At 36.3% G+C, this 27,518-nt stretch overlaps 6 protein-coding genes across 12 annotated transcripts; 4 read left to right on the top strand and 2 right to left on the bottom strand.

The window, feature by feature from the left end:
- The first annotated feature begins 133 nt into the window (after window positions 1-133).
- On the top strand, window positions 134-2,282 carry LOC139113156 (ester hydrolase C11orf54 homolog). Of its 2 annotated transcripts, none has more exons than XM_070674089.1 (7): window positions 134-281; window positions 406-661; window positions 739-837; window positions 914-1,092; window positions 1,193-1,490; window positions 1,575-1,741; window positions 1,853-2,282. In XM_070674089.1, the coding sequence occupies exons 2-7, from the start codon at window positions 559-561 to the stop codon at window positions 2,027-2,029; spliced, it is 1,023 nt and encodes a 340-aa protein (XP_070530190.1). In that variant the 5' UTR covers window positions 134-281; window positions 406-558; the 3' UTR covers window positions 2,030-2,282. The 2 variants fall into 2 exon arrangements, with proteins under 2 accessions (XP_070530190.1, XP_070530191.1); XM_070674090.1 differs by having other exon boundaries at window positions 167-281; window positions 409-661.
- A 97-nt stretch (window positions 2,283-2,379) lies between these two features.
- LOC139113157 (solute carrier family 35 member G1) lies at window positions 2,380-4,491 on the top strand. Its single transcript, XM_070674091.1, has 3 exons — window positions 2,380-2,931; window positions 3,342-3,557; window positions 3,795-4,491. The coding sequence occupies exons 1-3, from the start codon at window positions 2,620-2,622 to the stop codon at window positions 4,287-4,289; spliced, it is 1,023 nt and encodes a 340-aa protein (XP_070530192.1). The 5' UTR covers window positions 2,380-2,619; the 3' UTR covers window positions 4,290-4,491.
- Window positions 4,492-6,549: 2,058 nt separating this feature from the next.
- Window positions 6,550-14,920, bottom strand: LOC139113150 (zinc finger protein 91). 4 transcript variants are annotated; one of them, XM_070674082.1, is made up of 8 exons: window positions 14,787-14,920; window positions 13,632-13,979; window positions 12,746-13,207; window positions 12,254-12,661; window positions 12,002-12,127; window positions 11,565-11,801; window positions 10,966-11,293; window positions 6,550-10,768 (listed from the first exon to the last, which is right to left on the bottom strand). In XM_070674082.1, exons 2-8 carry the CDS (start codon window positions 13,949-13,951, stop codon window positions 9,248-9,250), a joined length of 3,402 nt encoding a protein of 1,133 aa, XP_070530183.1. In that variant the 5' UTR covers window positions 13,952-13,979; window positions 14,787-14,920; the 3' UTR covers window positions 6,550-9,247. The 4 variants fall into 4 exon arrangements, with proteins under 4 accessions (XP_070530183.1, XP_070530181.1, XP_070530182.1 ...); XM_070674080.1 differs by having other exon boundaries at window positions 12,254-13,207; XM_070674081.1 differs by lacking the exon at window positions 14,787-14,920 and adding an exon at window positions 14,066-14,177 and having other exon boundaries at window positions 12,254-13,207.
- LOC139113159 (sentrin-specific protease 8) lies at window positions 14,348-18,599 on the top strand. Of its 3 annotated transcripts, XM_070674096.1 has the most exons (4): window positions 15,015-15,204; window positions 15,297-15,505; window positions 15,687-16,278; window positions 17,696-18,599. In XM_070674096.1, the coding sequence occupies exons 2-4, from the start codon at window positions 15,438-15,440 to the stop codon at window positions 17,771-17,773; spliced, it is 738 nt and encodes a 245-aa protein (XP_070530197.1). In that variant the 5' UTR covers window positions 15,015-15,204; window positions 15,297-15,437; the 3' UTR covers window positions 17,774-18,599. The 3 variants fall into 3 exon arrangements, with proteins under 3 accessions (XP_070530195.1, XP_070530197.1, XP_070530194.1); XM_070674094.1 differs by lacking the exons at window positions 15,015-15,204; window positions 17,696-18,599 and adding an exon at window positions 14,348-14,525 and having other exon boundaries at window positions 15,687-17,006; XM_070674093.1 differs by lacking the exon at window positions 17,696-18,599 and having other exon boundaries at window positions 15,071-15,204; window positions 15,687-17,006.
- Window positions 17,043-24,197, bottom strand: Hao (Hydroxyacid oxidase). Its single transcript, XM_070674088.1, has 9 exons — window positions 24,060-24,197; window positions 23,569-23,725; window positions 23,108-23,259; window positions 18,401-18,656; window positions 17,962-18,090; window positions 17,724-17,856; window positions 17,517-17,633; window positions 17,273-17,384; window positions 17,043-17,188 (listed from the first exon to the last, which is right to left on the bottom strand). Exons 2-9 carry the CDS (start codon window positions 23,697-23,699, stop codon window positions 17,121-17,123), a joined length of 1,098 nt encoding a protein of 365 aa, XP_070530189.1. The 5' UTR covers window positions 23,700-23,725; window positions 24,060-24,197; the 3' UTR covers window positions 17,043-17,120.
- On the top strand, window positions 19,570-23,289 carry LOC139113152 (N-acetylgalactosaminyltransferase 6). The gene is made up of 2 exons (XM_070674084.1): window positions 19,570-19,764; window positions 20,433-23,289. Exons 1-2 carry the CDS (start codon window positions 19,585-19,587, stop codon window positions 22,059-22,061), a joined length of 1,809 nt encoding a protein of 602 aa, XP_070530185.1. The 5' UTR covers window positions 19,570-19,584; the 3' UTR covers window positions 22,062-23,289.
- Window positions 24,198-27,518: the final 3,321 nt, after the last annotated feature.

The raw sequence follows: 27,518 nt of genomic DNA, 5'->3' as shown, positions 1-27,518 counted from the left end.
TAAATATAAAGTACAATAATAAATCTATTTAAATTGAGCACATTTCCGAATATAAAATTTTCAGTTTTAGCTATAAAAAAAACTTCTGTTCAATCGACCGAGTTTAACTTGATAATTCATATATTGGTCACATAACGCGCTATGCAACATAAATATTGCACGCGCGTGTGTATGTACACATGCAATACATTTGCAGAAATATCACGATAAGATTACTAATCGTTTTCTATTTTTTCTTTTTTTTTACAGTACTTTTATATCGTATAATAATGCGCAATAAGGTAATGTCTCATTTCATGCATTGTTCTGCATCTCGCATTATTGTGTGTTTTGTACGCGTGGAATTTTGTCAGTTTTGTATTACAAACACAAGTAGTATAATACATATTTTTTAATTTTTTGCAGAAGACTGAGGAATCTTTCAAAGTCATTATAAAAGTAAACAACATGCCCTGATGATTAGATAACACTATCATCAATTTAATATATAGTTCAGTACTCAGTTCTTAACTGTATTATTTCAAGTCAGTTCCTCTCACTGCTGCATTGATTTTCAAGATGTCAAGCAAGGAGTTTTCAGCTACACACCCTTTAAAGCCATCTGATATAAATTTCACCACAAGAAAATTGCATCAGCCACCTCTTGATGAGTTAATAAATGGTAATTTTATAGTATTTTGTATTTGTACCAAAAAAAGAAATAGTAATGAGATGATATAACTTTTGTTCTAATCACAGTCTTGAGAGAAGGAGTGACTAAGAATTTTGCGGAAGCTAGTGTTGAATTAGCTGATTGTCCTAACTTCATGGAATGGCCCTACAATTTTCCTCGAGAAGGTATTCATAAAAAGACAGAAAAACATATGGAACAATTTTTTTCAAATTTTATCTAATTTTAATTTTTTTTTTCTAGGTCTGTGTGGTGACCCAGTTATTTTGGACGTTGGTGGTCCATCATATCTTCTACCTACTTTCCAGAGAGAAAAATATTACAATCTTAAGACATTGCTGCAACATTTAAATTACAAGCACAATACTCTTGCCATTGGTGCAGGAGCTGGTCCATGGCCACGTGTAGGCTCAAATTGTGAAGTATGTTGCTTAAAACAATTATTTCAATTAAACTAATATTCGAATATTCAATTTCTAGTCTAAGAAAAAAAAGCAAACATTTACTAAGCATTTGTTTCAGCTTATTATGAAATTAAACTTAATAAACGATAAAGTCTCAACGGGATATTCAGAAGAAATGGCAATTGTAAATGAAACGCATTATGCAAGTGTACTTGAGTCCACTGGGGAATGTGTATTACAACGATTAGCTCGTAATCAGGACGAAGCAACTTTTGCATTGTTGGCTAATTTATATCTTTGCGAAGGAAAACGGGAGAAAGTTATAAAAGTACGAGCTAAAAAGCGTACTGGCAAACTAGATTTTATATCGTGCATGCAGAAAGAGCTGGAAAAACGTTACGGGGATAATCTCGTAGGTAAGTATATCACCAATTGCTATTGTGATATAAAATTATTAATATAAAAATTTAACTGACCATAAAATATCTATCTGAACATAGGTTTGGGTGGCACGTTTGAGGTAAAAAACGGAAAAGTGAAACAGCATGTTATGCCAGATTTTTCAAACACCCCATTGACTACAGAGGCAGACCTTAACAACTGGCTGCGTTTCTACGATATGCAGACTCCTTTGATCGCTGTCGGCACGTTTGTTAGCGCCGAAACAGTAAGCTCCAAAAAATTTTCAATCTTTGAAAAAAAAAAAAAAAAAAATTTCAGAATATTATTTTTTTTTTCCTCTTTAAATTCTCGATTAAAGTACGCATTTCGTTGATAGGACTTGGATCTCAGAGTTCAGCACTTCCATAGTGCCTTCGATGATAATAAGTTGGGTGGACATTATCATATTGATACAACGCCGGATACTATCGAGTATGTGGGTTACTTCAGTATGGCAACTACGCTTTATCGCGTCGATCAACCGCCCAATAAACTGCAGTTTGGAAAAGATTAATTTTATATTCACATTCCATCATTAAAGCAAGTTGGATTTTATTAAATAACATTTCTTGCCAATGAAACTTATCGACAACGAAAAAAAGTTATATTTTATTATATATTTTATAATATATTTTTCTAAAAATATTTTAAGTGATTAGGAATGAACAAATTCTTTAAATAAGCAAATAATCAGTCTTTTTAAAGAACTTTATTTTTTCAAATTGAATTACATAAATTTGTACAAATAAATTAAGGTTTAAATCAAATTAATTTTACTCGCGAATATTATAATCTTATACGTATATATCCGCATTATTTCTATTAACTAATTGGCATTTACAGCTTTCTATCCTCAAAAAAAGGAATCCTTTTATTTTCATCAGTTTGTATTGACAATTTTTATATCGTCACTCCACTCGACCGAATCTTCTTGACATCATTAATCTGCAATAATCCGTTGGTCGACTAAGTTATGCTAATTGCTAACGGATAGAGACGCAGATGCGACGGCGGGCGAAGACAGTAACGATTTAGACCAAGTGTCGATTGTCCACTGATCTCGTCGCCTATTCTTGTCTCGGTGTTTTCAACATACAGACCGCAATGAAGTTCAGCATAGAATCCACGGCTTCTTACAACAGCATCCATCCAGCCTATCTTTATACCGAGCAATTCGCCAACAACGGGGCCACTTATCGGGATGGTACCAAGTGGTATGGGGTATTCCTGGCATTTTTGTCAGGCACTTTTTTTACTATCAGTTCCGCCCTGGTCAAAGCAATCCGCAACGTGGATCCCATGATTCTGCTGGCCATCCGCGCTGTAGTACAGATTCTGACAATGTCCATCGTCGCCTGCAAATCATCTGGTGATCTCTTCGGTCCTTCTGGCCAACGAATACTTATACATTTTCAGGTAAAACTTGGCCGTTAATTAATCCTAAATTTAGCATGTTTGTGCCGATTTTCTGCAAAGAAAAGGAATTATTAATCTTTAATTGTCAATGTTTTTAATGTATTATAATATAATTAATATTTATCTATTAATCTGATGCCATCAATTTAAACGTCAGTCTTTTTTAAAGTAATCGTTTTCGTCTTATCTGATTACGTGTATATGTAAATGATTAGACGTATTCACAAGCGTCGGAATCTTTTATACAACCTGTATCATTACATTAAGCCGGATAGATCAGCAATGAATATTATTCATAACATCTGCGTTTACTTGTATTAGTGAAGCTTCTCTCATTAGAAAAATAGAGATGTAAAGACAAAACGTACGAAATTGTGCATTTTAATTAATAGTTTTTCTTTTTTTTTCAGGGACTTGTAGGTGGTATGACCTTATCGTTGCTGTATTACAGCTTTCGAGAATTACCTTTAGGTGATGCCACCACAATTATCTTCAGCTCGCCGGTGATCGTCATCGCGCTGTCTTTCCTCTTTCTAAAAGAACCATGCGGTGTCCTGCGTGTAGTAGTAGTTTGCACACTTTTGGCAGGAGTTGTCCTCGTTGCCAGACCACCTTTCATATTCCAGGTAATTAAAAAAAAACTTAAAAAAAATTACGTAAACCGAGCGGGGTCTCGACAAAAAATACAAAAGTATTAATCGATAAAAACGAGTCCGACAAGTGAATAAATCACTGTGGATTCTCTTTAAAAACTGAAAAAAAAAAAAATTTTAATTGACAATTAAAAATGTATTAAGTTTAAGTTAAGTAGACGAAAACGCGAATCAAACTGTCTTTGCTGTGTATTTCTCTGGCTCTTTTAGATGCACCGTACCGAAGGCTACAATCTCATGGGGTATCTGTGCGCTATCTTAGCCACCTTTTTTACAGCGCTCAACATCGTAGTCATGAGAAAGTGTTCGGAGATACATTACTCTATTCTGGTGCTAAATCTGTCGTGCTGGTCATTTGCCTCCGCTGTATTCTTTTATTTCACGGTCTCTGGTCACGGTATCGGTCACGAGCTCCATAAATTTCGGCTGCCACATGACTGGTCTACTTGGAGCCAGATTCTACTGGTGGCATTAACTGGCCTCACCGGCCAGGTGCTGGTGACCAAGGCTTTGAAGATCGAGAGCGCGGGTAAAGTATCGGTCACCCGATCATTGGACATCATCCTGGCGTATCTTATCCAGGTTTACATATTCGGCGAAAAACCTACGTCGACCAGCCTGACTGGTGCGATTTTAATAATCTCTTCCGTCATTTGCATGGGGTTTGAGAAAGAAATCTACGCGGTCTGCGACTTTATTCCCTAGCTAAGGGAACCAATAATTTAAACAATCAAATATTGAGCTCAATCAGTGGAAGTAAAAATAAAATAGCTAAGTGCGATCTCAAATTACGCTCTATGGAATTACGATCAGAAAAATTCGATTCTAAGTTTAAAAAAAGGTCTAGTCAGAATATCACGGAACATCGATACATTAAATATCAATAAAGTTTTAACAATAGTATTAAGATCAACGAACATTTAATTATTCAATTTCTTATTAAAACAAACTCCTAATATCGAAGAGGTGCCGGTTCACAGGTAACATTCAGTTGTACATTGTTCTCTTTGTCTTTTCTATTCCTCTTCCTATTTCAATTCTTAAAATGACAATATATGACAAACATTAATTATCTAAAATTTTAATATTAATAATAGTAGCAATGAATTATAATTATAATAATAATAATTATATCAATAATAATAAAGATACATAATTAATTTGAAGACAAACCTATACGTGCAAATATATATAGGTGATATAGTTGAATAGAAACGCACGTATAACGCGTATATATATTTATATATATATATATATATGTACATATATATCTATCGATGATTTATTCAATGAGAAAGAAAGAAAAATACAACTACGATTAACAGTAAACCGCTATACCATGTCCAAGTAATCGAATTATTTACATTGTATATTTCTTCTTCTACTGCCGTTTCTGGCAAAACTGATACGTGTCCACATGCCAGTTCTGGCAATGTCGCTGGAGAACGGACCCTTCTCTTATTTTTGACAGGGTGCTTACAAATCTACATATATATATATATATATATATGTATATATATATATCTATCTTGGACTTTAGTTTACAATATGTAGTGGTAAAATGTAACGTAAAACATACTTTTTTTTTTTTTTTTCCTTCTTTTACCGTTCCACATGCATACGTACATCGTCACTCCTTGCTACCTTTTTTCCCTTTTCGAACGTGTGAAATCTTCATCGTGCAACATACTTTGTTATACCCTACAGCTAATCTTACTCTACGTTCTGCTTTATAACTATAGAAAAGTTACACAATTACTTACATTATGTACGAGTGACTTCTCGCGCTTGAAAAAGGTATGCGTACATATATACCTCACATATAATGTTGCTTCATTCTGCCTCGCTTGACTTTACCGTTTCGTTCTAATACGTCTTTTTCCAGCTCGCATCGCTTGTACACTTCAGTCCCTAGATGTAATAGCATCATAATCCATCTTGCGGCTTTAATTAATTTGAATAAGTGTATCGAAGATACATCCATAGCGATGTAACGCAGAAATGTAATCGCGTACGGTGGAGTCTTTCCATATAGAAAAGCGAGGAAGACCATACTGTTTGCTCGTGCAACTTTTCCAGTAATGCGCTTCCCGTGTACGTGTAAGTATATATATTTACATACATAAATTTCCGGCATTGTTTTTTTTTCTTTTTATATCTTACATTGGTCATATAATTTTCATCCCTGAAGCATAATTTTTGCGACTGTACAAGTGAGGATCACCTCGTGCCGTTACAACAATCAACTCTTTTTTCCGGGATCGTCACACGAAGTGCCTCTGCCCTTCGTGTCGTACATGTACATATAAATCTATGTAATATTGCTACAAGGAAGTCGTGTGTTAGCCTTATCCGTGCAGCGTAGTGGCATGCGATAGAAAATGCTACGATACAGTTAAGCGCTTTTCAAAACGAAGAAATCGTCAAGATCAGATAAGATCGTGCCGAGTAGTAGATCTTTTGTCGCCAGTTCCTTCATCGGTGTCGTGACGCTCTGATTTTCAGATCTGACTAAAGGAATTTAGTTGCTGATAAAAATAAAATAAAATAAAAGAACTTTGAGGCGACAAATCGATTACAATATAACATCTCTATCACTTTTTTAAATTTTCGCTTGATTATCTTTTTAATGTTACAATTCGTCACCGATGCGGTCTCGTCCAATCTCACGTTTGTCCAAAGGATTCTTTTCTGACTTGCTTGCTAAATTTTATTCTGTTTACCGTCGAATTTTCTCGTTAAAGTCCAATGACCCTTCAATCGGTTCTGTATTTTTTTTTCTCTAATTTTTCCCTTTCTCATGAAAATGAAAACGAAGTTCTGGATAGGCACTGCACGTCGTTTTTCATCACAGTATCAAACAATAAAATGTACATCTTATCGCGAAAAAACGCGTTTCGAGAATGCGAAAATTTTTATCGTATTCAAAATACGTTTTAGCTACAAAAATAGAACACGCGCTCGGTTTCTTTCTTTTTTTTCTTTTTTTTTATCGTTTTATCTTTTCTTTTTTTTTTTTTTCCATTTTTCGTTTGATTAATTGCCTTAATCAGTGTGAAGGTATAAATACAAATATCTAAAGTACACGTGTCAACGTCGAGTAAAGATACATTCAGTGGTTTTTCTTTTTTTCTAAACATTCGGTAAGCAATCATTCTTCTACGTATAGCATATTTTACAATGTGCGTTATTATCTCTTTTTTTTCTATTTCAGTCATCCGTTTATTCATTCTCTCTGTCTTCTATCAACATTAAAATTATATCATGTTGTATAATATAAAAATGAGTTGTTTTTGATACCTGGAGCATACGATATGATTAATAAAAATATCGCTATCACGATAGCGTTATCGAAAAATTCGAGAAAACGATGCAAGGTTTGCACATTATAGATTTCATAGTTTTCATTGCTAGAAAAAGTGTCCCGTAAAAAATTTTAATATATTCCCGAAAAATAATATCTCACGTATTACGCTTATCTTTGAAATAACTGTATAATTTAAACAATTTAGGATAAAAAAAAATACTTCTCGATTAATATGTAATGACCTTAATTTATGTATCTAATTAAGTGGCGAAAATCATTCAATCACATAACCCGGTAAATTCATTAATAAAATAAATAAATAAATACGTGGAAAATTGACAAATCTAATAATAGGAAATATATCTTTTCAAAGTAATTTAAAATATAAATATAAAATATTAATCTCTTTCATATTGCATCATTTGCAACCACAAATAACAAATTTATAGCCATTTATTATGGGTTAAAAGTAACTTCCATAGGACATTTTTACAATTATGAATTTATACATTTCATATCACATATATTCACGTGCATATACTATATTTACATATACCTACATGTATTATGTACCTACATAATACATGTATTATGTACCTATATAATACATGTAATGTGAAACATGTGTATGCATACATATGATATTTTTTTTCTGGTATCAAAAACACAACTTAAAAAACTAACGTATATACAAAAACATTAATTTTGTAAAATTTGACACTTTAAATCCAACAAAAATCCATTTTTATACGGTAATAGATGCGGCACGGTCATTGCTTAGTGTTCGAGACAACATTTATATCGATGTTCTATTCTTTTTCATTTCGTAAAATTGTGATCATAATTATACATTTATTTCGCGTGAGATTCGCATTTCATTTAAAGAATTGATTCAAAAAGGTGATTATATGATCTCTCGCGAAACATACACTAAAATTGAGTTACAAATAGAAATTGATATTCACGCAATATATTCTACGTGCAGTGTTGTACAGTTATTCTGTATACAATAAATCTTTCTTTTTTTTTTTTTTTTTTTTTTTTTATTAGTTGCATTTTTGACGATTTTTCTAAGGTCGTCACTAATTTCTTTAATGTTTTTTTATTCTTTAATATGTATTCATATATAATTGTTTGAAATTATATCGATATCTTATTTTTGACACAAATATTCCCTCTGGAGGAACAACTGTTGAATTGATAAAATAATGTTATATAATTACAAAGATTATATGATACACGTAAAAGTAATATTTATTTAAAGCACTGAATATTAGAATAAAAATCGTAACAACTCAGCACTTGACTTTCCTCGATCTCAATGGATTCTGCGAGTCAAGTGAATCTTGGATCATTATTATAAATAATTTTAAGCAATTATATAGTAAAAATATCGTCATTAAAAAGTATATTATTCAGACGACAATGGTGACATCCAAACTAGAGGTACTTTACGAGGTTCTTCATTACTAAAAGTGCTATCCAGAATTCTCTTATGCTTTGCTATCAAACAGAAGTCTCTGAAAAAGTGAAATAGATTCACTCCACCGATTGATATCTAAGACAAGTGAGCGCGGGTGCACAAAAATTCTCCATAAAAAAAGAATCTTTAGAAAAATCCAAAGATTAAATTATATTGTTGTTTAAAATCCTTCTTTTTCTATTTTGCTTTTCAATTTAGCTTGTGTCATAGTACTTTTTGAAGTAGAAAATTGTAAAACTAGAATTTCGCCAATGTGTCACGTTTCAATATTATAAATTCAGAACCAAATCCAAATCCTAAATGGTATAAAATAGATGAAATGACGAGTTGGGTGTGTCAGATACAATGTAAAATAAATCATTTACTTTATGTCATAATAATCGAGATAAATATATATTATGTGTATATCACGATGCATATGTGATGTATACAAAATATATACACATATACATACATTATTGTACAATTCGTCATACTGAATTCTGTTATAGTTAATCATTTATCCATATACTTTAAAACATCTGAAAAAGAGATAATTTTAGAAAAGTTTCATTTATAATATAATACAAAGAAACAATTCTCGAGCGATGTAGATAGAATTAAAAATAAGCAAAAACGAAATTTTAACTGTGTTTAATGGAGTTATAAGTAATGGAATCGTGGTGTTTAATAAAGATCAAAGAATAAAAAGTATAAGAAAAGAAAAATAAGTGATAAAGATAACGATAATATTTGATAGAGAACTCAACGATTGTCGCCTCTTCTAAAACAACAAACCTTAGCCGTGATAAACAATTATGCATTTGATTAAACAAGTATACTTAAAGTAGAACAAACTTCCGCGCCGCTCTTTGGCTCGGACAAATTATTAAATCAAATGTGTATCGGCACGTGCACCAATAACTCGGCACGGCTGGAAAACACTGCAGCACACATCTCGCACGTATACTCCACCGTGTCCGGTATTATCGTTTCAGGGACATCGTCTATCGGTGTAATAACACTATGTACGAGCATCCTCGTTTGCGGTGCCGACTCCACTTTGACACTAAGCTTAACGTTGTCCCCATTACCCACTTCTTGTACAGTGTTCTGTTGTAACATGCTTTCGCTCTCGTCATCTTGAGCTGTAACAACGCTCGCTTCAAAAGCTACTTCTAGATTGCTGCCATCCACTGCATCTTCCATCAGTCGTACCGGGTCGCTATTATTCACAGTATTATTATTAATATTGTTGTTGTTATTATTAATATTTTGTAACTGTTGCTGCTGCTGTTGCTGCTGCTGTTGCTCTTCTGGATTTGCCTCGATCGTCGTGTTCAATTCCTGTTTTATTGTGTGTCTTTGTCTCTTGGTCCTCTTTACGATAGTTGACGATTTTTTCTTATTTGACGACTCCTGATTTTTACCAAGGGCTAAAATATTACCATTATTGTTTCTATGACTGTCACTTGTAGTTTTCTGCACGCCCGACTCTTGCTTGATGTTCGCCAATAATTGTTGTGTCGACATTTTAGATGTATTTTCCTTCGTTGATTTCATAGAGAACGTCGCCGGCGTGATCTGTGATTTACCTTCAACATGATAACTGACGTTTTTTGTGCGCGGTCGATTCCGTTCGCCACCCGGAAAGATGCCGGATTTGTGCTCATTGGGCATCACTTTAGGCGTCCGAGTCACCATCGTCTTCGTCTTTTGACCCTTTTTCGCGCCGTCACTACCTACTTCTACCGGCACCCGCGTTTTTTGTGTGTGTATCATCTTCGGCCGACCCGACTGATTTGATGCCTGCGTTTCTTGCTTTTTCTCTTCTTTCCGTAGCTTCTTTTTTGATAGTTTCGATTTAGATACATTTAATTTAGAGTTACTGACGATCGAATTTATATTTTGTAGAGAGCTTTCAAAACTTTTCAACACGTTTTGATAACTTTCCTCGACGTTTGACCGATGCTGTTTATTCTTTTTACCAAGTTTCCGCTTAGTGTTGTCTTCTGAATCAGAACCACCAGTGCCAGTGCCAGTGCCAGTACCAGTACCAATTCCAACATCAGTACTAATGTTGACACTGCCACTACTTACACCAATACCACTGGCGGCATTACTGACGATGTTGCCTCCACTATTTTCTATCATATCGTACGTAAACTCGTCTCTACGTACCACTGTATTTGGCTCAACTTTTGCTTTGCGTCTTCTCTTATATTTACGCGGCCCAGTTTGTGGTTGTCGTTTCAATGCAGTATTATCATCGCAATGCTGCACAATATGCGCCACTATCATCTCTGACGAAGCACATGAATCTCCACATACCTTACATACATATGGTGTTGCACTGCCCACACATTTTGGATCTGGACCGGAATGATGAGCACGCACATGTTCTCGAAGAACCACCTGTAAAAATACAAATTTTTTATTTAATTACTTCAATCAAAATAAAAATAAAAAATAAGAATAATTTTACATATTAAAATATAAGAAAAATAGTACTCATACAATGCATTACTATTTTTCTTTTAATAAATTAAATTAATAAAATAAAAATTTAGTTTCTGTATTTGTATTTTTATGCATTTTAACAATAAACTTACTCTTTGATTAAATGCCCGCGGGCAAATCGCACAGCCATATGGTTTTTCACCGGTGTGGATGCGCTCATGTTTCCTCAAGGTACCGCCGTCTGCAAAAGCCTTCCAACAAAATCGGCAACCATATGGTCTCTCGCCAGTATGGATACGTATATGAATCTGCTGTGAACTACGACTGCCAAACGTTTTCCCACATTCGCGACATGGGAAGGAACGTCCGCCCAATTCCCTGTTATGTGAATGACGATGGCTTACAAGAGCCCGTCCATCGGGAAATTCTTCGCCACACTCATCGCATGCTACCATTTTGTTACGATGCGACACCATATGCCTGTAAACATAAAAAATATATATATTTTTTCAATTAAACAGAAAAACTCTATAAAAAATGTAAGTATTTTTATCAAAAATATTACAAACAAATATTTTAATGTGGGATGTTAAATATATATATATATATATATATATATATATTTAATATATATTTAATATATATATATATATATATATATATATATATATATATATATAAAATTATATTTTTATGAAATCTAAAATACGGTGTAGGAAATCAACAAGGTTTTTCTCATTCTGTCTCACACCTTCGCAAACGGGCTTTACTGTGGAAACGTTTTCCGCATTTTGTACAACCAAAGGTCTTATCAACATTGTGTATCCAAGAGTGTTTCAGTAAACTGCGCTTGTCCTTGCACATTCTTCCACATAATTTACACGTGTTCGGCGGTGCATCTTCAGCATGATTTTGTCGTAAATGCTCCGCGACTTCTGCTTCATCACGGCATTTTGCTCCGCATAATAGGCAACGACGACTAGGAGATCTTGTTTCAAATAAATTATCAAATTAATAAATATGCATATAAACGCGTTTCAAATTATTCAATTCAAAAGAATAAACTAAAGTTGTTTTACACATGATCAAATATTACAGCAAATATATTCCGTCCATTATTATTAATTTGATAAGTTAATTATAACAAATATTTGATACCGAAGGTAAATTAATAAAATCTGTCAATACCTTGAAGCATGAAATTCAGCATGAGCCAACAGTGCTAGGGCTTCCTCAAACTCTTCTCCACAAACATTGCACATATGATGTTGACTCGAACTTTCCATGTTGTCTGTCTCCGATTTTATATGAACTCTATACGTAATATTAAATTTTACATATACTTTCAATATTAACACTTATAATAACATTAATAATTGAAAAATTTTTAATTTACTTATTATATTGTAAATTTTCGTAATAATATAAAATTAAACTTACTTCTGATGACGTTTAAGTAGATCTAAACGATGAAACGGTACTGCACATATATTACAATAAAATTCTCCGATCTTCTCGCTATCACCTGTGTAAGTAGCATCATTTTCATATTCCTCTACATCCGAAACTTGCTGAGGGATAGTGCCACCATGCTTAATTCGTACATGTTCCCTTAAACTGTTGATATCCCAAAACATGTCACCGCACGAAGTACATTCAAAAGGACTGTCGCCACCATGAACACGTGCATGAGACGCAAGTGCCTTCTCTCTAGCGAAACTAATGCCACATGACTGGCAAACATATGGTTTTGTGGGATCGGTAATAGGCCACTGTTGCGCTTGCTGTCTAACTGTGGCAGGTGAGATCTCTTCCATCTGCCACCTCGAGCTAGATGCATAATTACCGCTGTGTGCAAAATAATCCTCGGTCAGTTCATCCTCATAGCAAGACAATAGGTCCTTGTAAACATTGTCTGGTTTATATACATACTTGCCCATCTCTATCTTGATTTCCTCGATATTGCGTTTTGGTATACCAGCCGCATTGTTCTTCCGTTTGCGTGGTGCACTTGATTGTACCTTTTTGCGTCTACCTTTGTTACCAGTGGTCATCACGTCCTCCTCTTCGGCAACTAGCGAATCTTCGTCATTTAAATCATCCTCGAGACCATCCTGCGACGACGGCGCGTACGCATGAATCTTTAAGTGATTGTTTAAATCACACTTGCGTACGTAGCGAGCTCCGCATAAGTTGCAGCCATATGGTCGATCTGTCTGATGCGCCACTATGTGATTCATCAAATTTGCTTTTTTTCGGAATCTGCGACTGCAAAAGTCACATGGATATGGTCGAGCATTTTGGTAGGAATCCTGATCAACCGGTAATGGTATCTCCATGTCATCATATTCCAAGAGATTATCATGAGTTACTTTAGCTTCTGGAATTTCGACTCTATAAATAAAACAATATATTAGTAGGCAAATTTTGAATAAAAAATACATTTTTTAAATATATATAATAAAAAAATACATTTTTCGAATATATATAAAAATTCAAATACATCGATTAACCCTTTAACTGCTCTGAACGCGTATACTCGTCGGGCGCGTTTCGGGCCCGTGGTGCTCCTGACGAGTATACTCGCAAATCAATTTTACCTTATCAAATAAAAAAAATAAAAAAAAAAATTAAAAAAAAATTAAAAAAAAATAAAAATAAAAAAAAAAGATACGCAGTGGGGAGTAGACAGTGCAATAAAGACGGGCGCATTGCCCGACCGGTCTCGTCGGCTCGGCCCGAGCAGTTAAAAGGTTCAAATAATGAAAAAATAAGAAAATTATTTAAAAAAAATTATTTTATCTCTACTAAAACTTACCCATCTTCAGGACCAGGTCTATCCCAGTTATCAGCTATAACTTCCTCAGTAACTTGTATATTTAAATAGTCGTGTCCCTGATCTTGCGGTACAATGTAAATTGACTCCATGTCATTGCTCTGAGGTACAACAAGTATCTCAGACTCTGTGGTAGCTGCCATAGGAACAGACTCAACGGTCTCTTCTACAGTCACTTCCTCACAGGCGCCAATCACCTCCTCTTCCGACGCTACCAGCTGCGCCTCCAGGCCGCATATTACTTCCTCGTGGAGCTCTACGTCTCCCACCCATTGTAGATTGAGTTCCCCGGCGACGTCCATCTTGTTCGTCCTTCAAACTACTTGATCACTGAAATCATTGACGATGTTGAATCAGTAAGCAAGCCTCACCCGGCTGTAAGCGCACATGGACCGATCGAAATCGACAAAACCCACTTTGTTCTACCACTAATCGTTTTGCCCGCACATAAATGATCTTCCGCGAACCCGAGGTTACATCACACGACGTACGTGACGAAGTTCAAGCTTTCTTTCCGCGAGGCACGACGGGAAGCTCAGTTCAACATCGCCGCGACGAGCAATTATCGGTAGCCCGCCGTTTCCCCTCTCCCTGCCGTTGGATGAACTATGATTACATGCGACCGACTAATCCAAGCACAACCGGACGGCGTCGGACCGCGTATCGGTGCGAATCTGAGGTTATAATTATATAGGTTATAACAAACGTTGGAGGTTATAAAGAGAGCGGGCCGTTCTCGGGGACGTGGCGTCGACGGAGGCAACGGCGGCGTCACGACGCCACCGGACGAGGAGTGCCGACTGGCGCGACGAGTGGCGTTGGTGGCGGCAACGGCGATAACGACGGCTTCGGAGACGTCGACGATGACATCCGCAGGTGACAGAATCACAGACGATAGTCGCGAGCGGCACAGACCGAGCGAGGCTGCATTTCGACTTCGCGATGGAGTTTCTCGCGCTCTCTTTCTCCTCAATCGAGGTGCAACACACTTTTATACGCCACCACATACATACGCGCGCGCGCGCGCGGGTCTCTAGCGGAGGCGCGGCGTCGTCGCGCGGACGGCACGCTGTTCGCGGTTGACGTGAAACGTTAACGCGAAAGCAAATGCATCAGCTGCGACGCGATTTTACTTACTGTTTCGAGAAGCCAGACGTAACAACGCAACCAACGACCTAACCAAATAGCGCTCGGTCCCGCGAACGCGACGAGGCAGCGTCGACCTTCGGTTGTTTTCTATCCCGGTGGGGGATGCGCGCAGAAAACGTGACAAAATGGAGGCCCGTGGCGGTGTCGTGAGCGCGCGCAATTACGCCGCCATAGATCACAGCGTGAAGAGGGTTGAATCAGGCGGCGATTGAAAACTGCGCCTTTAAAACGCGGCGATGTCCGATCGTTCTTTTCGAGATTTTCCGAAATCTAGAACGACTATCTAGAACGGATGTTTTTTTACACGAGAACGTGGCGCGGATGATGCATCGCGATACTGGGTGCATTCGTGCTGCATCTGGTCCACGACGGTTGTTCAACGACGATGATTGGCTATTTGATTTACGTCGGTTGACTCTCATCACTACCTTAGTTAACGGCGGCGGTTCGTAGCGGATTTTCTTAGAATTAAACTAATTTTTTTTTTCTTTTTATTAGGCTACTATGAATACAGCTCTATGCGTACATGTTGCTGCAAATACACGATCATGATATTTGTTAACACGCACTACCTTTATCGTAAACGAAAACACGAATAATTCACAAACGGAAAGTATATGTAGTTTAAAGGAAAAGTGAATGAAGAAAGAGTGTTATAACGTTTCAAACAAAGCTGGCATTTATATCAAGAGAAGAAAAAGACGCTTGTAACTATCTCGTGTATATTTATATTTATAAGTATAATGAAAATGTATTAAATATAAAGTTGTTTGTTAAAAGTTTTATTAGCAAGATGCAAAGAAAAATATAACAAAATTAATACCGGATATAATTTATATATTTTACAATAAAATAAATCTTTAATTTTCTTTTGTGATCTGATTTTAGTACTATGCTGTTACCTACAAATTCGGAGCATGATGCTTGTCCAACAAATCCAGACAATAATGATATTGTGTTGAGTTATCACGATTATTTACTCAGAAATTCAGATGTTGCATTACTGCAAAGAAATGATTGGCTTAATGATACTATAATAGGATTCTATTTTGAATATCTGAATCAACAATATAACAAAGAAAGCCAATTATTATTTATTGGACCTGAAGTGGCTCAGCTGTTAAAAATGCAGCATCCTTCACAGTATAATATATTTCTTGAACCTATTGGGGCTACAAATTATAAATTTATATTTTTTCCTCTCAACAACTGTGATAGCAATGAACCAGGTGGCACACATTGGAGCTTATTGATATATTCTCATTTAGAAAAGATATGTTATCATTTTGATTCATCAAGTGGTGTCAACAACTCTTCTGCAAAAAAGCTTGCACTGAAAATAATAAAATATTTTCAGCAGAACCAAGATGGGAAATATATTGAGATGGCTAGTCCACAGCAAACTAATGGTTATGATTGTGGTTTACATGTTTTATGTTTAGCAGATGTAATATCTGTACATGCTTTAAAGAGTTCTAAAGTAAGTGATTGTGATTTTAGTACTAATAGTATTATAGAAATGGTTCAGAAGAAACGTACTGAGTTAGTAAAATTAATTTATGATTTAAAAGATACATGAAATAACCCACTATAAGATTGCTATGAATGCTATGTACGCTGGAAAGCAGATATGGCGTTTGCTACGCCGACGACAGCTAGCGAACGTAACTTTAGAGTCGTGTTGCGTCGTGTGCGTCGAGTTTCACATGTGCCGCATGTGTGTACCGCGCCGGCCGGATTGCCGATGACCGATTTCCCCCCCGTTTTTTCATCTCTTTGCCTTTGCCTCTTAGGGTTACGTACGCTAGCCCCTGTCGCCGCAGAAAACGCCATATCTGATCTTCGGTGTACGGTCGTGGTCAGAATGGTTGCAACACATGAAGTTGCAACATGATTTTAAGAAACAGAAAATGCGAACCGCTACATTCGTTTACGTGCAATACATAGATCTGGTCATATCTATGTATTGCACATGAACGAATGTAGCGGTTCGCATTTTCTGTTTCTAAAAATCTTGTTGCAACTTCATGTGTTGCAACCGTTCTGACCACGAGTGTACATTCATATCGATGTGGTAATTATTTAGTATCGATTACAATCATTTTTTTATGGTGTAATCTGAATGTATAATACATTTTTCAGTAAGACAAAATGTAGTAAAATGAGTAAGTGTAAGCCACTATGCTCTAAATAAATTTATATACAGGATATTCCAAACATGTTTTTGAAAATTATAAAATTAAATTAGAATCAAAGTCATATATAATTTAACAAAATAGTACATATAAATGTTACATTATTCGATATAAAACTGATTTATCATCATAGACGACTGTAATAAGATGCATGAATCACCATATTTCTTGAGATATCTTTTATAGATGCGCAACCTAGGATAAACGCGTATATTAAAAATCTTTCACAAAATTAATAAATACATATATTAATATGTAAAAAATTATTCGTTAACTTACCACTTAATGCAAATGCAAAGTCAATTTCTTTTCTCATAATTTCGAGAATTTCTCTAGCACCTTTCTCACCACCATATACCAATCCCCATAACATAGGTCTGCCAAAAAATACCTAGAAAAATATATAAGCGATTAAATTTGTACGAAAACGTATATTAAATACGTGAAAAAAATTATTTGACATGTGGTACGTTTAAAAATTAAACTATTAGAATATTTCTATAATATATATAATTTAAAGTACCATTTTTGCGCCCAACGCTAAAGCTTTCAACACGTCGATGCCTTGCATCACTCCGCCATCCATGTATATTTCTATTTTATCTCCTACAGCTTTGCTTATCTCTGGTAAAACTTCGATCTGCAAATATAATCGTTAGAGTAATTATACAATAATCGTCTAATAATTTTCAATACTTTCAGAAATACTTTAAGTGTGAAATAAACCAACCGTTGCTGGAACACCATCTATTTGACGCGCACCATGATTTGAAACTATGATACCATCGACCCCAATTTCCACGGCTAAACGTGCGTCTTCTGCGGTTAAAACTCCTTTGAGAATTATCGGCAGCGTTGTAATTCTGCAACAATTTCATCTTAAAACACTCGCTTTGAAGCATGATTAAATATCTAATGATCCAGAAACATCAAGATAAAGAAGGCTCATAAACGGTATATAAATATACTTTTTAAGCCACTCAACATCATCCCAGGAGAGAGTCGGGTCGAACAATGAAGTAACATATTCATTAAGATCGGAGCCAGTCCTCGAAGTATTTATTCGCTGCGATAAATCCCCTTGGAAATTTGCGAATCTAAAACAGAGTGTATCAATGTAAGACAAATATGGCATTTATTGGCGACGACAGCGGCTAGCATACGTGACTTTTTCCGCTTGATCTTCTTCAGCCGCCGAGTACGGGAGAAGTAGTAGTAAAGCGCGTTCTCCCACAGTCTTTGACGATCGGCGCTTTACAGCATACCTACGTGCGCGTTTTATGTGAGACTCAACGCACACCACGGCAAGATCACGTACGCTAATCGCTGTCACCGCAGCGAATGCCATATCAGTCTTTCAATGCACATTATTAATATTAATGTTATTTAAACTTAATGAATTAATACCTTAAGTGGCTGGGTAGTGCAAACTTATTTCTTAAATCGGGACGCCGGTTACCGAAAAACGGAGCATCAATGGTGAGAACTAGTGCTTTAAAACCAGCACGTTCGGCACGTTTTATCAAATTTAAGGTAACGTCTCTGTCAGTATAAATGTACAGCTGCAACCACTTTAAACCATTCGGCGCAGCTTCAGCTACTTCTTCTATGCTGCTCGTGGATAATGTCGAAAGAATAAAAATTGTTCCTGCCGCCTGAGCAGCTGCAAATATATAAAAGCAATAAGAAAAACAATAACCAACAGAACTTCAATGATAATGGTATTTATGGGGTATATATTAATTATATGTATAATAATTCTAAAGTGACATACATAAATGTTCAGTATTTTTTTTTTTTTAGCGAAAATTAATTACGTAAAATGATGTAAGGAGGGTACAATATATTCTATGCATACTTTTTAAAAAAAGTTCTGTCACAAGACATGAATAATTAATATGGTTATTAATTAGACATGTTACGTGTGTTGCGGAAACAGGTCGCGTGATGTAATAGTTGCAAGTGAAATCGAAACGTGGAAATTGATACCAATATTAGTCGAAGTAGCCGAACGACATGACCGATTAAATTTCAAGCAATAAACAATACGGACTGTCATAAATCGTCGGAAACAGGCCGAAGCCGTTGAAACCGCCCTTGAAATAAATTTCGCGAAAGAAGCTAATTAAAATTACTTTTTTCTTAACGTCAATCATTCCTTTAAAAACAATTCGTGTGCAGGGGCAAAAAGATGCGGGGTCACACAGGCGGAAACCCATATGAAACGAGTTTTCCTAACAAAGTTTCTCTCGCGCGAAGGTGAGGTCTCCCACCTAGTCACCTCTAACATCGGTGATCTGATCAGTAAGATCGCGCGGTGGACGGCAGTGACGACCAGTCGCGCACGTCGTTTATCTCGTGAACATCTGTTTCTTTGTCGTCAGGTGTCCGCCGGTGCATCAGGAGCACGTATCTCGGGTTTCCCGATGACCGCGCGGCGGCGATGACGGACACGACCCGGCCTCCGTCCGTCAACGCCCGGAAGCCCGCCTACATCCGCCACGTACATGCGACCAGGAGCGCGAGGTGAGGTTAAGTCTTCGTGAAGGAGGCCGGCGCGAGGCCGCGCGAGACATGATCCTCTCGCGAAGATGAGGCGGAACGTGATCAGCCTAATCAAGTTCATCCTCCTGGCGGCGCTCACCGTGTTCCTAACCGTGGTGGTGTTCAGGTACGCGCGATCGCCTCCCAGCCGTCGAATCCTGACACCGGTCGGCGCCGTCGACGCGAAGGACGACGGCACCCGATGGAACGACGAGCGTTCACGTCAGGTACGAGTCCAAGATACGTTTTTCTATTTTTTTCTTAAAGTCGAGCTCTTTCTGTGGAGACGCGATAAAGTATGTTAAAATGTAAATCGTCGTCGAAAACGATTTTCTACCAGGTCAGCTGGTATATAACGATGTTTGTTAACATGTCAACTGCAAGATCTGTCATGTTAAATTTTACAGAACATCTATTGTTTTAATTAATTTTCTTCTGGACACAGTGAAAAAAAGCTTTGACTTAGATTATTGCAGAAATGGTGGATTTAATCTACGTATTTGTGATTAATATGCGCATTTTTTATACAGCATTAGCAGTTGAAGCATTACGTATCATTACGAGTAGATCTGATGTGTATATTTAAAAACCTACTTTCCTCATATGCATACAACAGTTAGCAAACAAGTTTTTAGCATCTCTTACATTCCTAAAGATCAGGAATGTACCGATGGCATGGCACACCTAAGGAGTTATTAATTAGCTTTTATTATGATCACAAAAGACGTTAATTAATATATTTATTTTTTAATATGATAATAGTACTATTTAAGACGAAAAATAGATTGATTTATTTTTCAAAATTTATCGCATTCTATCTTTATAAATAAGCCTGCTATGTAAATGAATAACTATTTTACTTCATTTCGCGTAACTAATTTTAATATATTTTTAGGATATGGATGATAAAATCGATTGGCATAATTATAAAAAAATTGAGGAAGAAGAACAACGGACGGGAATAGGAGAACATGGAAGACCAGCCTTTCTTTCCCCGTCTCTCGATGTACGAAAGGAAAAATTGTATCAAGTAAATGGATTCAATGCAGCTCTCAGCGATGAGATCTCCCTGAATCGTTCAGTGCCTGATATTCGCCATCCAGATTGTAAGAAGAAAAAATACTTGAAAAGTTTGGATCCCGTTTCTGTGATAGTGTCCTTCCACAACGAGCATTTTAGTACGTTGCTACGAACTTGTTGGAGTGTAATTAACCGCTCGCCGCCTTCTCTTTTAAAAGAAATCATATTGGTTGACGATGCCAGCACAAAAATCGAGTTAAAAAAAAAACTAGACGATTACGTTGCCCAGTTCCTGCCGAAAGTATTAATCGTAAGATTACCAAAACGCTCAGGATTAATTAGAGGCCGACTGGCAGGCGCGAAAAAGGCAAAAGCAAAAGTTCTCGTCTTTCTCGATTCGCATAGCGAAGCTAATGTGAATTGGTTGCCACCGCTGTTAGAGCCCATCGCGCAAGACTATAAAACCTGCGTTTGCCCGTTTATCGATGTGATAGCTTACGAGACTTTTGAGTATAGGGCGCAAGACGAAGGCGCCCGAGGAGCGTTTGACTGGGAGTTATATTACAAACGACTTCCATTACTTCCGGAAGACTTGAAGAAACCTGCGGAGCCGTTCAAGAGTCCTATAATGGCAGGCGGTTTATTTGCGATCAGCGCGAAGTTCTTCTGGGAATTAGGCGGTTACGATCCAGGTTTAGATATATGGGGCGGTGAACAATATGAGCTATCCTTCAAAATTTGGCAGTGTGGTGGTCAAATGTACGACGCACCGTGTTCTAGAGTCGGTCACATCTATCGTAAATTCCCGCCGTTTCCTAATCCCGGTCGCGGTGATTTTCTGGGAAAGAATTACAAAAGAGTTGCAGAGGTGTGGATGGACGAGTACGCGGAATACATTTATAAACGACGACCACATTTACGTGCGTTAGATCCGGGTGATCTGTCAGAACAGAAGGCGTTGCGCGTACAATTGCATTGTAAGCCATTTAACTGGTTCATGGAAAATATCGCTTTCGACCTCGTGGAAGTATACCCGCCCATTGAGCCAGACGACTTCGCCTACGGGGAGATCAGAAACATGGGTGCGACTGAACTGTGCTTGGATTCAAAAAAGAGAAAGAGGGACGAACTGGTTGTAATGGACACTTGCGTGAAAGACGATTGGAAAGTGTCGGGTGAGCAAGAGTTCCGACTGACTTGGCATAAAGACATTAGACCGAAGGATCGCACGGATTGCTTGGACGTATCTAGAGGCGAGGAGAAAGCTCCGGTAAGTTTGTACCCTTGTCATGGGAAACAGGGTAATCAATTGTGGCGTTACGATGTCGAAAAGCAGTGGCTGCGACATGGTTATTCGTCGAGATGCTTAGATACCGATCCGGGCAGTAAACGGGTATTTGTGACTGCATGTGACAAGTCATCGCTCACTCAAAAGTGGCGGATAGAGCAAGTTAACATGAAAGCGATTAATAATTGGGAAAACATAGGACCCAAGCTCAAATAAACTCACAATTTCTTACGTACTGCCATAATATCCTTTAACGAACAGTAGGCTCGCGTCGAATCTTTTACCATTATACAAATCTAGGAAGAAGCTCATTTATTCCTGGTTACTAGTCATCGGAAATTTCAATTTGAACAACATATTACACTTGTGTTAATAATTAATAGAACAAGTTTTGATCAGCGCGCGATTCGAATAATTTTGCACGTAATATAAAGCAAAGTTTTCGTTCCTTGGATATGTCGACTGAATAACAGTCTTCATATCGGCGGATGTGTATACATATCGTATAAGCGCTCTATCGTGCCTTACATCATATAGCCATACGTAGGAGTACGGTACGATAATGATTTTAGCATTTAATTTTTACCTTTCGCTCAATTAAACACATTATAGTGAACATTATTATTATATCTTTATAGAATGCCACTTATTAAGTAGGACTGATACATTTTATTTGTATTATAATGTAAGGTTTTTTTCTCATTTTCGAAATAATATAACTTCTTTAAAATATATTTTTAATTAAAGATAGAAGAAAATTAAAAGTGAAGTTTGCTATGCAACATTATCTTCTCTATCACATTCAAATCAAATATATGTAAAAGCATGATTGCTTCTTATTAAAAGTATTATGCGATATACTCAATAGATCAAAGTAAAAAATTAAGTATTTGTCAATAATTGCTGTAAGAGCAAATTAATACATTTAACGTATTCTTTATATTTAACAGTATATTAATTTATATTCGTTTAAGCGTGAATCTTTGACAATTATGAAATGGTAAATGAATGTTAGAGGAGTATCGTTAACTGTCTGTGATCGTTGGTGTGTCTGGGCTAATCTTTGATTATTACTATTTTTATAACATATTTATATGATTTAATACACGTTTGTATTAAAAAAAAAGTCTTTGAATATACAGGGTGTACGTTTACTATAAAACACCCTGTATATTTTACAATAAGCGATCAGGTGATTATTCTAGGTATCAATGTTTCACTGCGGTATATAAAAAAAAAAATTTCACGAAACATCTACTCACCTTTTGCATTAGCGCATTCCCCATCGGGGTGTGCCATACGCTGCATCGCTGTAGGTGCGACTCCTAAGGGCATTGAAATTTTGTGACCCAACACCGTCGTGCTTATATCCCTTTTGGACACATCTCGTAAGAACCTAGGACGTATTCTGTAACTACAAGAATATTAAAAATTATCGAGGAGACAGTCGCATTTTTAATAAGGAAAAAGTCGCATTTTTAAACTTAACCTAACCAACTTATAAAAAAGGTATAGTATAATATATTTTATCTCTCACATATTATTTTAAGAATCATATATGTGCAATGTAATATGTATATTCAGAAGAATTGTAACGATTTTTTAGCTCAAACAATTCATATCAAACATACAACTAGTATTTACACTTTCCCCCTTTCTCTTTTTCTTAAAAAAAAAAAATCTACTTTCTTTACTCTTAGATTTAAAATTTAGTAAGATTTACTTTTTAAAAGCCTCCCTATTCCATTTCACACTAAATTCTTCTCCTGCGCCGCTCTTATAATAATCCCTTATGGAAGCAGGCAAACGTTCCAGAGCATACTTCTCGTAGTCTTCAATACATACAAATGCCATTCTATCGCAGCAGAAATTAATATCGTCTGTAACAAATGTTATTATAACTTTACAGCAACATTAATTATATAACAGAAAGTGTATAATGTGATGAGCAAAACAATAAATACATTATTTTCGAAGTAAGAAAAAGGTGGATTTAAAATATGTGCGCGTCTTAGAATTTTTTAATTTGATATTTAATAAACATCATGTATTGCTGTTACGTTATTCGTTGCACACGTAGTTACAATTCTGGTGATAACCAGACGTTATCGTTTTAATAATCACGCAATGTACAGATAATGATATCTCGAGAAAAATGTTAAGATAAAATTACAAAAAATTCTCGTATAAAAGAAGCACTAAAGGTAAACTTACTTTTTCTGGATGACTCGTTAACTTTTGATCGCTTCGAACGTTGACAAGTGACTGACTATTCACGACAGTAAAAGTTAAGAAATAAGCCACAGAGATAAAATCGTTTGCTTTTAATGACACGAGTTATTTCCATCTTTCTTAGTGATGCAAAACGATGAATGTGTAGAGTGTTCTCTTAAGGATAAATTGATAACATTCAATATAATCAAATCACTAGATAGTGTGTGTCGGTGCGTGGTAAATTCCATGAATGTACATCTCTTTCTCTCTTTATGCCGTTATAATTTTCCATTTCTAATAAAATGCTACTTAAGCAAATAATATTAAAAATAGAATTAAACTTAGACTAATTCACTTTCTACGTGATGCTGCATCTTGGTAATGTTAGAACTTCTGCGTCGAACACATGAAATATTTGATTAACTTCGGGAGTGGAAATTAAAAAAAAAAGGAAAGAGTAAAAAAACGATCGTCTTAAATATTTACTTTATTACATTCTGTTAGAAATAATACACAAAAGACTCCGGAGGCGGCAGAGGTCTCCTTACTGCGGAACAACGCAGGACGCGCGGGTGTCGCCCATTTCATAAGTGAAAGCCCCCCGCAAAAATTGGCAAACCGTCGCCCGCAACCCCATATGCATATCTATAATTTTGTATATATATGTGAACGCGTGTACGTGTTTGTCATGGGTGTAAATTAGGTGTTTGTGACCGTGTGCAGTTTTTTTTTTACTTCGAATCGCCCCAGCGACCGCGCGCGCACGCCAGCACGTTGCATCTAATTAAGAATATACAATCTTATAATAATTATACCTATATTTATATATTTATATATATAATATGTATATCGAAAGAGAGTCTGCGAGGGATCATAAATAATCGCGCGAGTCGGCGGCGTGGGAAGGATCGCAGGATCGGCTGGCGAGTCGGTTTTTCCTTCTTACTTGTTTAAAAATTTTTAATGAACAAATGCCTACATAAATGCGCCATTTAAACGGATATGTAGCGCGTAGGGCAACCTGAGCGCTTCGATTTCGTATCTCTCTTTTTATCTATTTCCTCATAGAGTTCCAACACGTCGACGGTAATCTGTATCTCGCTATCTTCGCTTCTCCTTTCCGCCAGATCTGATACAAGCTAGATCGCTAGGACCGAGAAGAACAGAAAGATCCCTAAACCTTATCAGTCCCGAATCAGTTAGTTTTTCTATTTTACAATCGGAGGGAGTGTGCAAAATATCAGGATTTTTTAAAATAATCCTTGAAATATTTTTCCAAACACTTCCCCGGACTTTTCATACCGTTCGTATATACTTAGAACGAGATCCCGATCGCGCGATCGAGAATCAATAAAATATGAAAATCTGAAAACGAAATCACGAGGAATAGCCTTGCGAGTATCTGCGGATAAAGAAAAACTTGTCCTTACGTTTTATCGTGGCGATTCGTGGTGAAAAATAAAGAGAATCCAATAGAAACGTTCGCAAGCGCGAACTTACTTGATTGTCGACATACGATGGTTTTAAAATTAAATTATGAAAATTCTAAAAACAAAAGAAAAGTTACAATTGCAAAAAAAGCGTTTATAACATGATTAATACAGTCTAACTAATAAAATATACAATTAAAGGGCTGTTCTTTCTTTTTTTTTTTTTTTTTTTACATACTTGTGACGTTTTTTTCGGCTCTCTCTCAAAATCCATTGAAGAATCACTTCAAAAAGTTCTATAATATTCACATATCGCAATATTAACAGTGAAAGATTGCAATTGGAATATTATGTATTTCATTTCATCCATTATTTTGTTATATCGAATGCGTCAAATATTAATAGATGTTTCGGAAAAATTATTTTACATTCCTTCCTCCTTCTTTCAAATAAATAGAATAAAAGATGCAAGGTTTGAAATTAGAATGTAAGGTTTTTTTCTCGAATTACTTTACAGATACCACAAGGATCCAAACGTGATTCTTTTCGACCAAGAACGAGGACCTCTTTTTGATGTTTTTTTGCGACATTTCTCAGAGATTTGTGCCGTTTGTGTTAATATCGTGTCAATTTCTTTCTCATATCCGACCTCCGTCTTACCCTTTGATAAGATCCCTTTCTCGTTATCGCATGCAGTGCATTCTTTGACTATCTCTAACCATGTCATCAATCTTTTCCACCTGAGTACATCGATTAGACCTTTTATTTTTGATTTTCACATTGGTAAATTTATCCTTTCGAAAACCACGCATATGACAACGTTATCAGTAAGTTATATCCGTGGCGCGCTTGGCCAAGGAATAAGGGTGCGATTATTAGCAAGCATAACGCTTCTGGTACCTGGCTTTGGTAATTAATTAATGAAGTAAAGCGGTACCCATGACTCGAACACCGCGCTGATGCCGAAAGCAAACGAAGAACCAACTTTGTTCGAAGAGTTTAAAGGGAAAACTTTTGTAGAAACGATGTATATGTTCCATTAATACATTATATTAATATTTTCTTATTTTTCAACGACGGGATTGCTCGGGGATGAAATAAAAGCACGGATTAGACGACGCTGACTGCCCACCGAGGTAGTTTTAAATGACGAGTCTCTTGCGCATCAAGAGCGAATGAGAAGACGCAGGGAACGCGTTTTCATAAAAAAGTTCACGGTCCTCTGAATAATTTGTAATTTGATAAAAGAGGTAGACGACGATAAAAATGATGATGACAGCGCATTCCCTGTTGCTGATCTTGTTGGCGAACACGGCGCTTCGAGAACGACACGCGGATCGCATTAAATGAACGAAAGCTGTTAATCTTCTTTCGTTTATTCGTTACTTTACTGACTAGAGCATTCGCGCTGAATACAATTAAAATTATCTTTAGAACTAGAACTAAAAAGACGTTGATGACGAGCTCCTCTTTTCTCTTCCTTCTTTTCTTTCTTTTTCTCCTTTGCTACGTTTACGAGAGTTTCAACTGCATACGATCTCGAGAATAATACCACTCTGGTCTCTCCTTCGACATGCTTTAATGCACGTTATGTGTTATATAGTTCACGCAATTGCCTTCGAACTTTTTTTATTTATTTTTTACTTTTTAAAATTTTTTCTTCGTTTGACGACCCTCGTATTTTGAAACAAACGCAAATTTGCTACTTCTTTCGACGCAATGTATTAAGCAGCATAAATTCACCAGTTCCTTGTATCTATTCGCGGAATAAAACCGCACGTACGTTCCACTATGCGAAAAAGGTTGCTGCGCGATCACCTTTCTCTTTCCTCGCACTCTTTTCTGTTACGTAGAAACGTTGTGGCAATTGGTAGAATTAATTTAACAGGTTCCGAATTCTCGTCCAAGTGAATAAAATCCTTTCACCGATTATCTCGTCCTTTGAGCTTTGCAAACAATTTCGTACGGGTGATTTTTTGTAATTCAGTAAAATTGTGTTGTATCTTAATTTCTTGCGTGATCCTGTGTG

Source organism: Cardiocondyla obscurior, linkage group LG02 (assembly GCF_019399895.1).
Source record: "Cardiocondyla obscurior isolate alpha-2009 linkage group LG02, Cobs3.1, whole genome shotgun sequence".
Classification (NCBI taxonomy): domain Eukaryota; kingdom Metazoa; phylum Arthropoda; class Insecta; order Hymenoptera; family Formicidae; genus Cardiocondyla; species Cardiocondyla obscurior.
Note: the sequence above shows the minus strand (reverse complement) of the source record. Positions and strands in the feature narration are given on the sequence as shown.

What these genes read in the sequence shown, in the direction of transcription:
- LOC139113157 (XM_070674091.1), top strand. Translation starts at nt 2,620, where the DNA reads ATGAAGTTCAGCATAGAATCCACGGCTTCTTACAACAGCATCCATCCA. An exon ending in GAATACTTATACATTTTCAG is followed by an intron (nt 2,932 to 3,341) that starts GTAAAACTTGGC and finishes TTTTTTTTTCAG; the next exon opens with GGACTTGTAGGTGGTATGAC. An exon ending in GACCACCTTTCATATTCCAG is followed by an intron (nt 3,558 to 3,794) that starts GTAATTAAAAAA and finishes TGGCTCTTTTAG; the next exon opens with ATGCACCGTACCGAAGGCTA.
- Hao (XM_070674088.1), bottom strand. Translation starts at nt 23,699, where the DNA reads ATGGCATTTGTATGTATTGAAGACTACGAGAAGTATGCTCTGGAACGT. An exon ending in AATAGGGAGGCTTTTAAAAA is followed by an intron (nt 23,260 to 23,568) that starts GTAAATCTTACT and finishes ATATTCTTGTAG; the next exon opens with TTACAGAATACGTCCTAGGT. An exon ending in GATGTTGAGTGGCTTAAAAA is followed by an intron (nt 17,857 to 17,961) that starts GTATATTTATAT and finishes AAATTGTTGCAG; the next exon opens with AATTACAACGCTGCCGATAA.
- LOC139113150 (XM_070674080.1), bottom strand. Translation starts at nt 13,951, where the DNA reads ATGGACGTCGCCGGGGAACTCAATCTACAATGGGTGGGAGACGTAGAG. An exon ending in AGACCTGGTCCTGAAGATGG is followed by an intron (nt 13,208 to 13,631) that starts GTAAGTTTTAGT and finishes TTTTATTTATAG; the next exon opens with AGTCGAAATTCCAGAAGCTA. An exon ending in CGCGGGCATTTAATCAAAGA is followed by an intron (nt 10,769 to 10,965) that starts GTAAGTTTATTG and finishes GTATTTTTACAG; the next exon opens with GTGGTTCTTCGAGAACATGT.
- LOC139113156 (XM_070674089.1), top strand. Translation starts at nt 559, where the DNA reads ATGTCAAGCAAGGAGTTTTCAGCTACACACCCTTTAAAGCCATCTGAT. An exon ending in GTGTAGGCTCAAATTGTGAA is followed by an intron (nt 1,093 to 1,192) that starts GTATGTTGCTTA and finishes CATTTGTTTCAG; the next exon opens with CTTATTATGAAATTAAACTT. An exon ending in TTACGGGGATAATCTCGTAG is followed by an intron (nt 1,491 to 1,574) that starts GTAAGTATATCA and finishes ATCTGAACATAG; the next exon opens with GTTTGGGTGGCACGTTTGAG.
- LOC139113159 (XM_070674094.1), top strand. Translation starts at nt 15,438, where the DNA reads ATGAAGAAAGAGTGTTATAACGTTTCAAACAAAGCTGGCATTTATATC. An exon ending in AAGAGAAGAAAAAGACGCTT is followed by an intron (nt 15,506 to 15,686) that starts GTAACTATCTCG and finishes ATCTGATTTTAG; the next exon opens with TACTATGCTGTTACCTACAA.
- LOC139113152 (XM_070674084.1), top strand. Translation starts at nt 19,585, where the DNA reads ATGAGGCGGAACGTGATCAGCCTAATCAAGTTCATCCTCCTGGCGGCG. An exon ending in ACGACGAGCGTTCACGTCAG is followed by an intron (nt 19,765 to 20,432) that starts GTACGAGTCCAA and finishes ATATATTTTTAG; the next exon opens with GATATGGATGATAAAATCGA.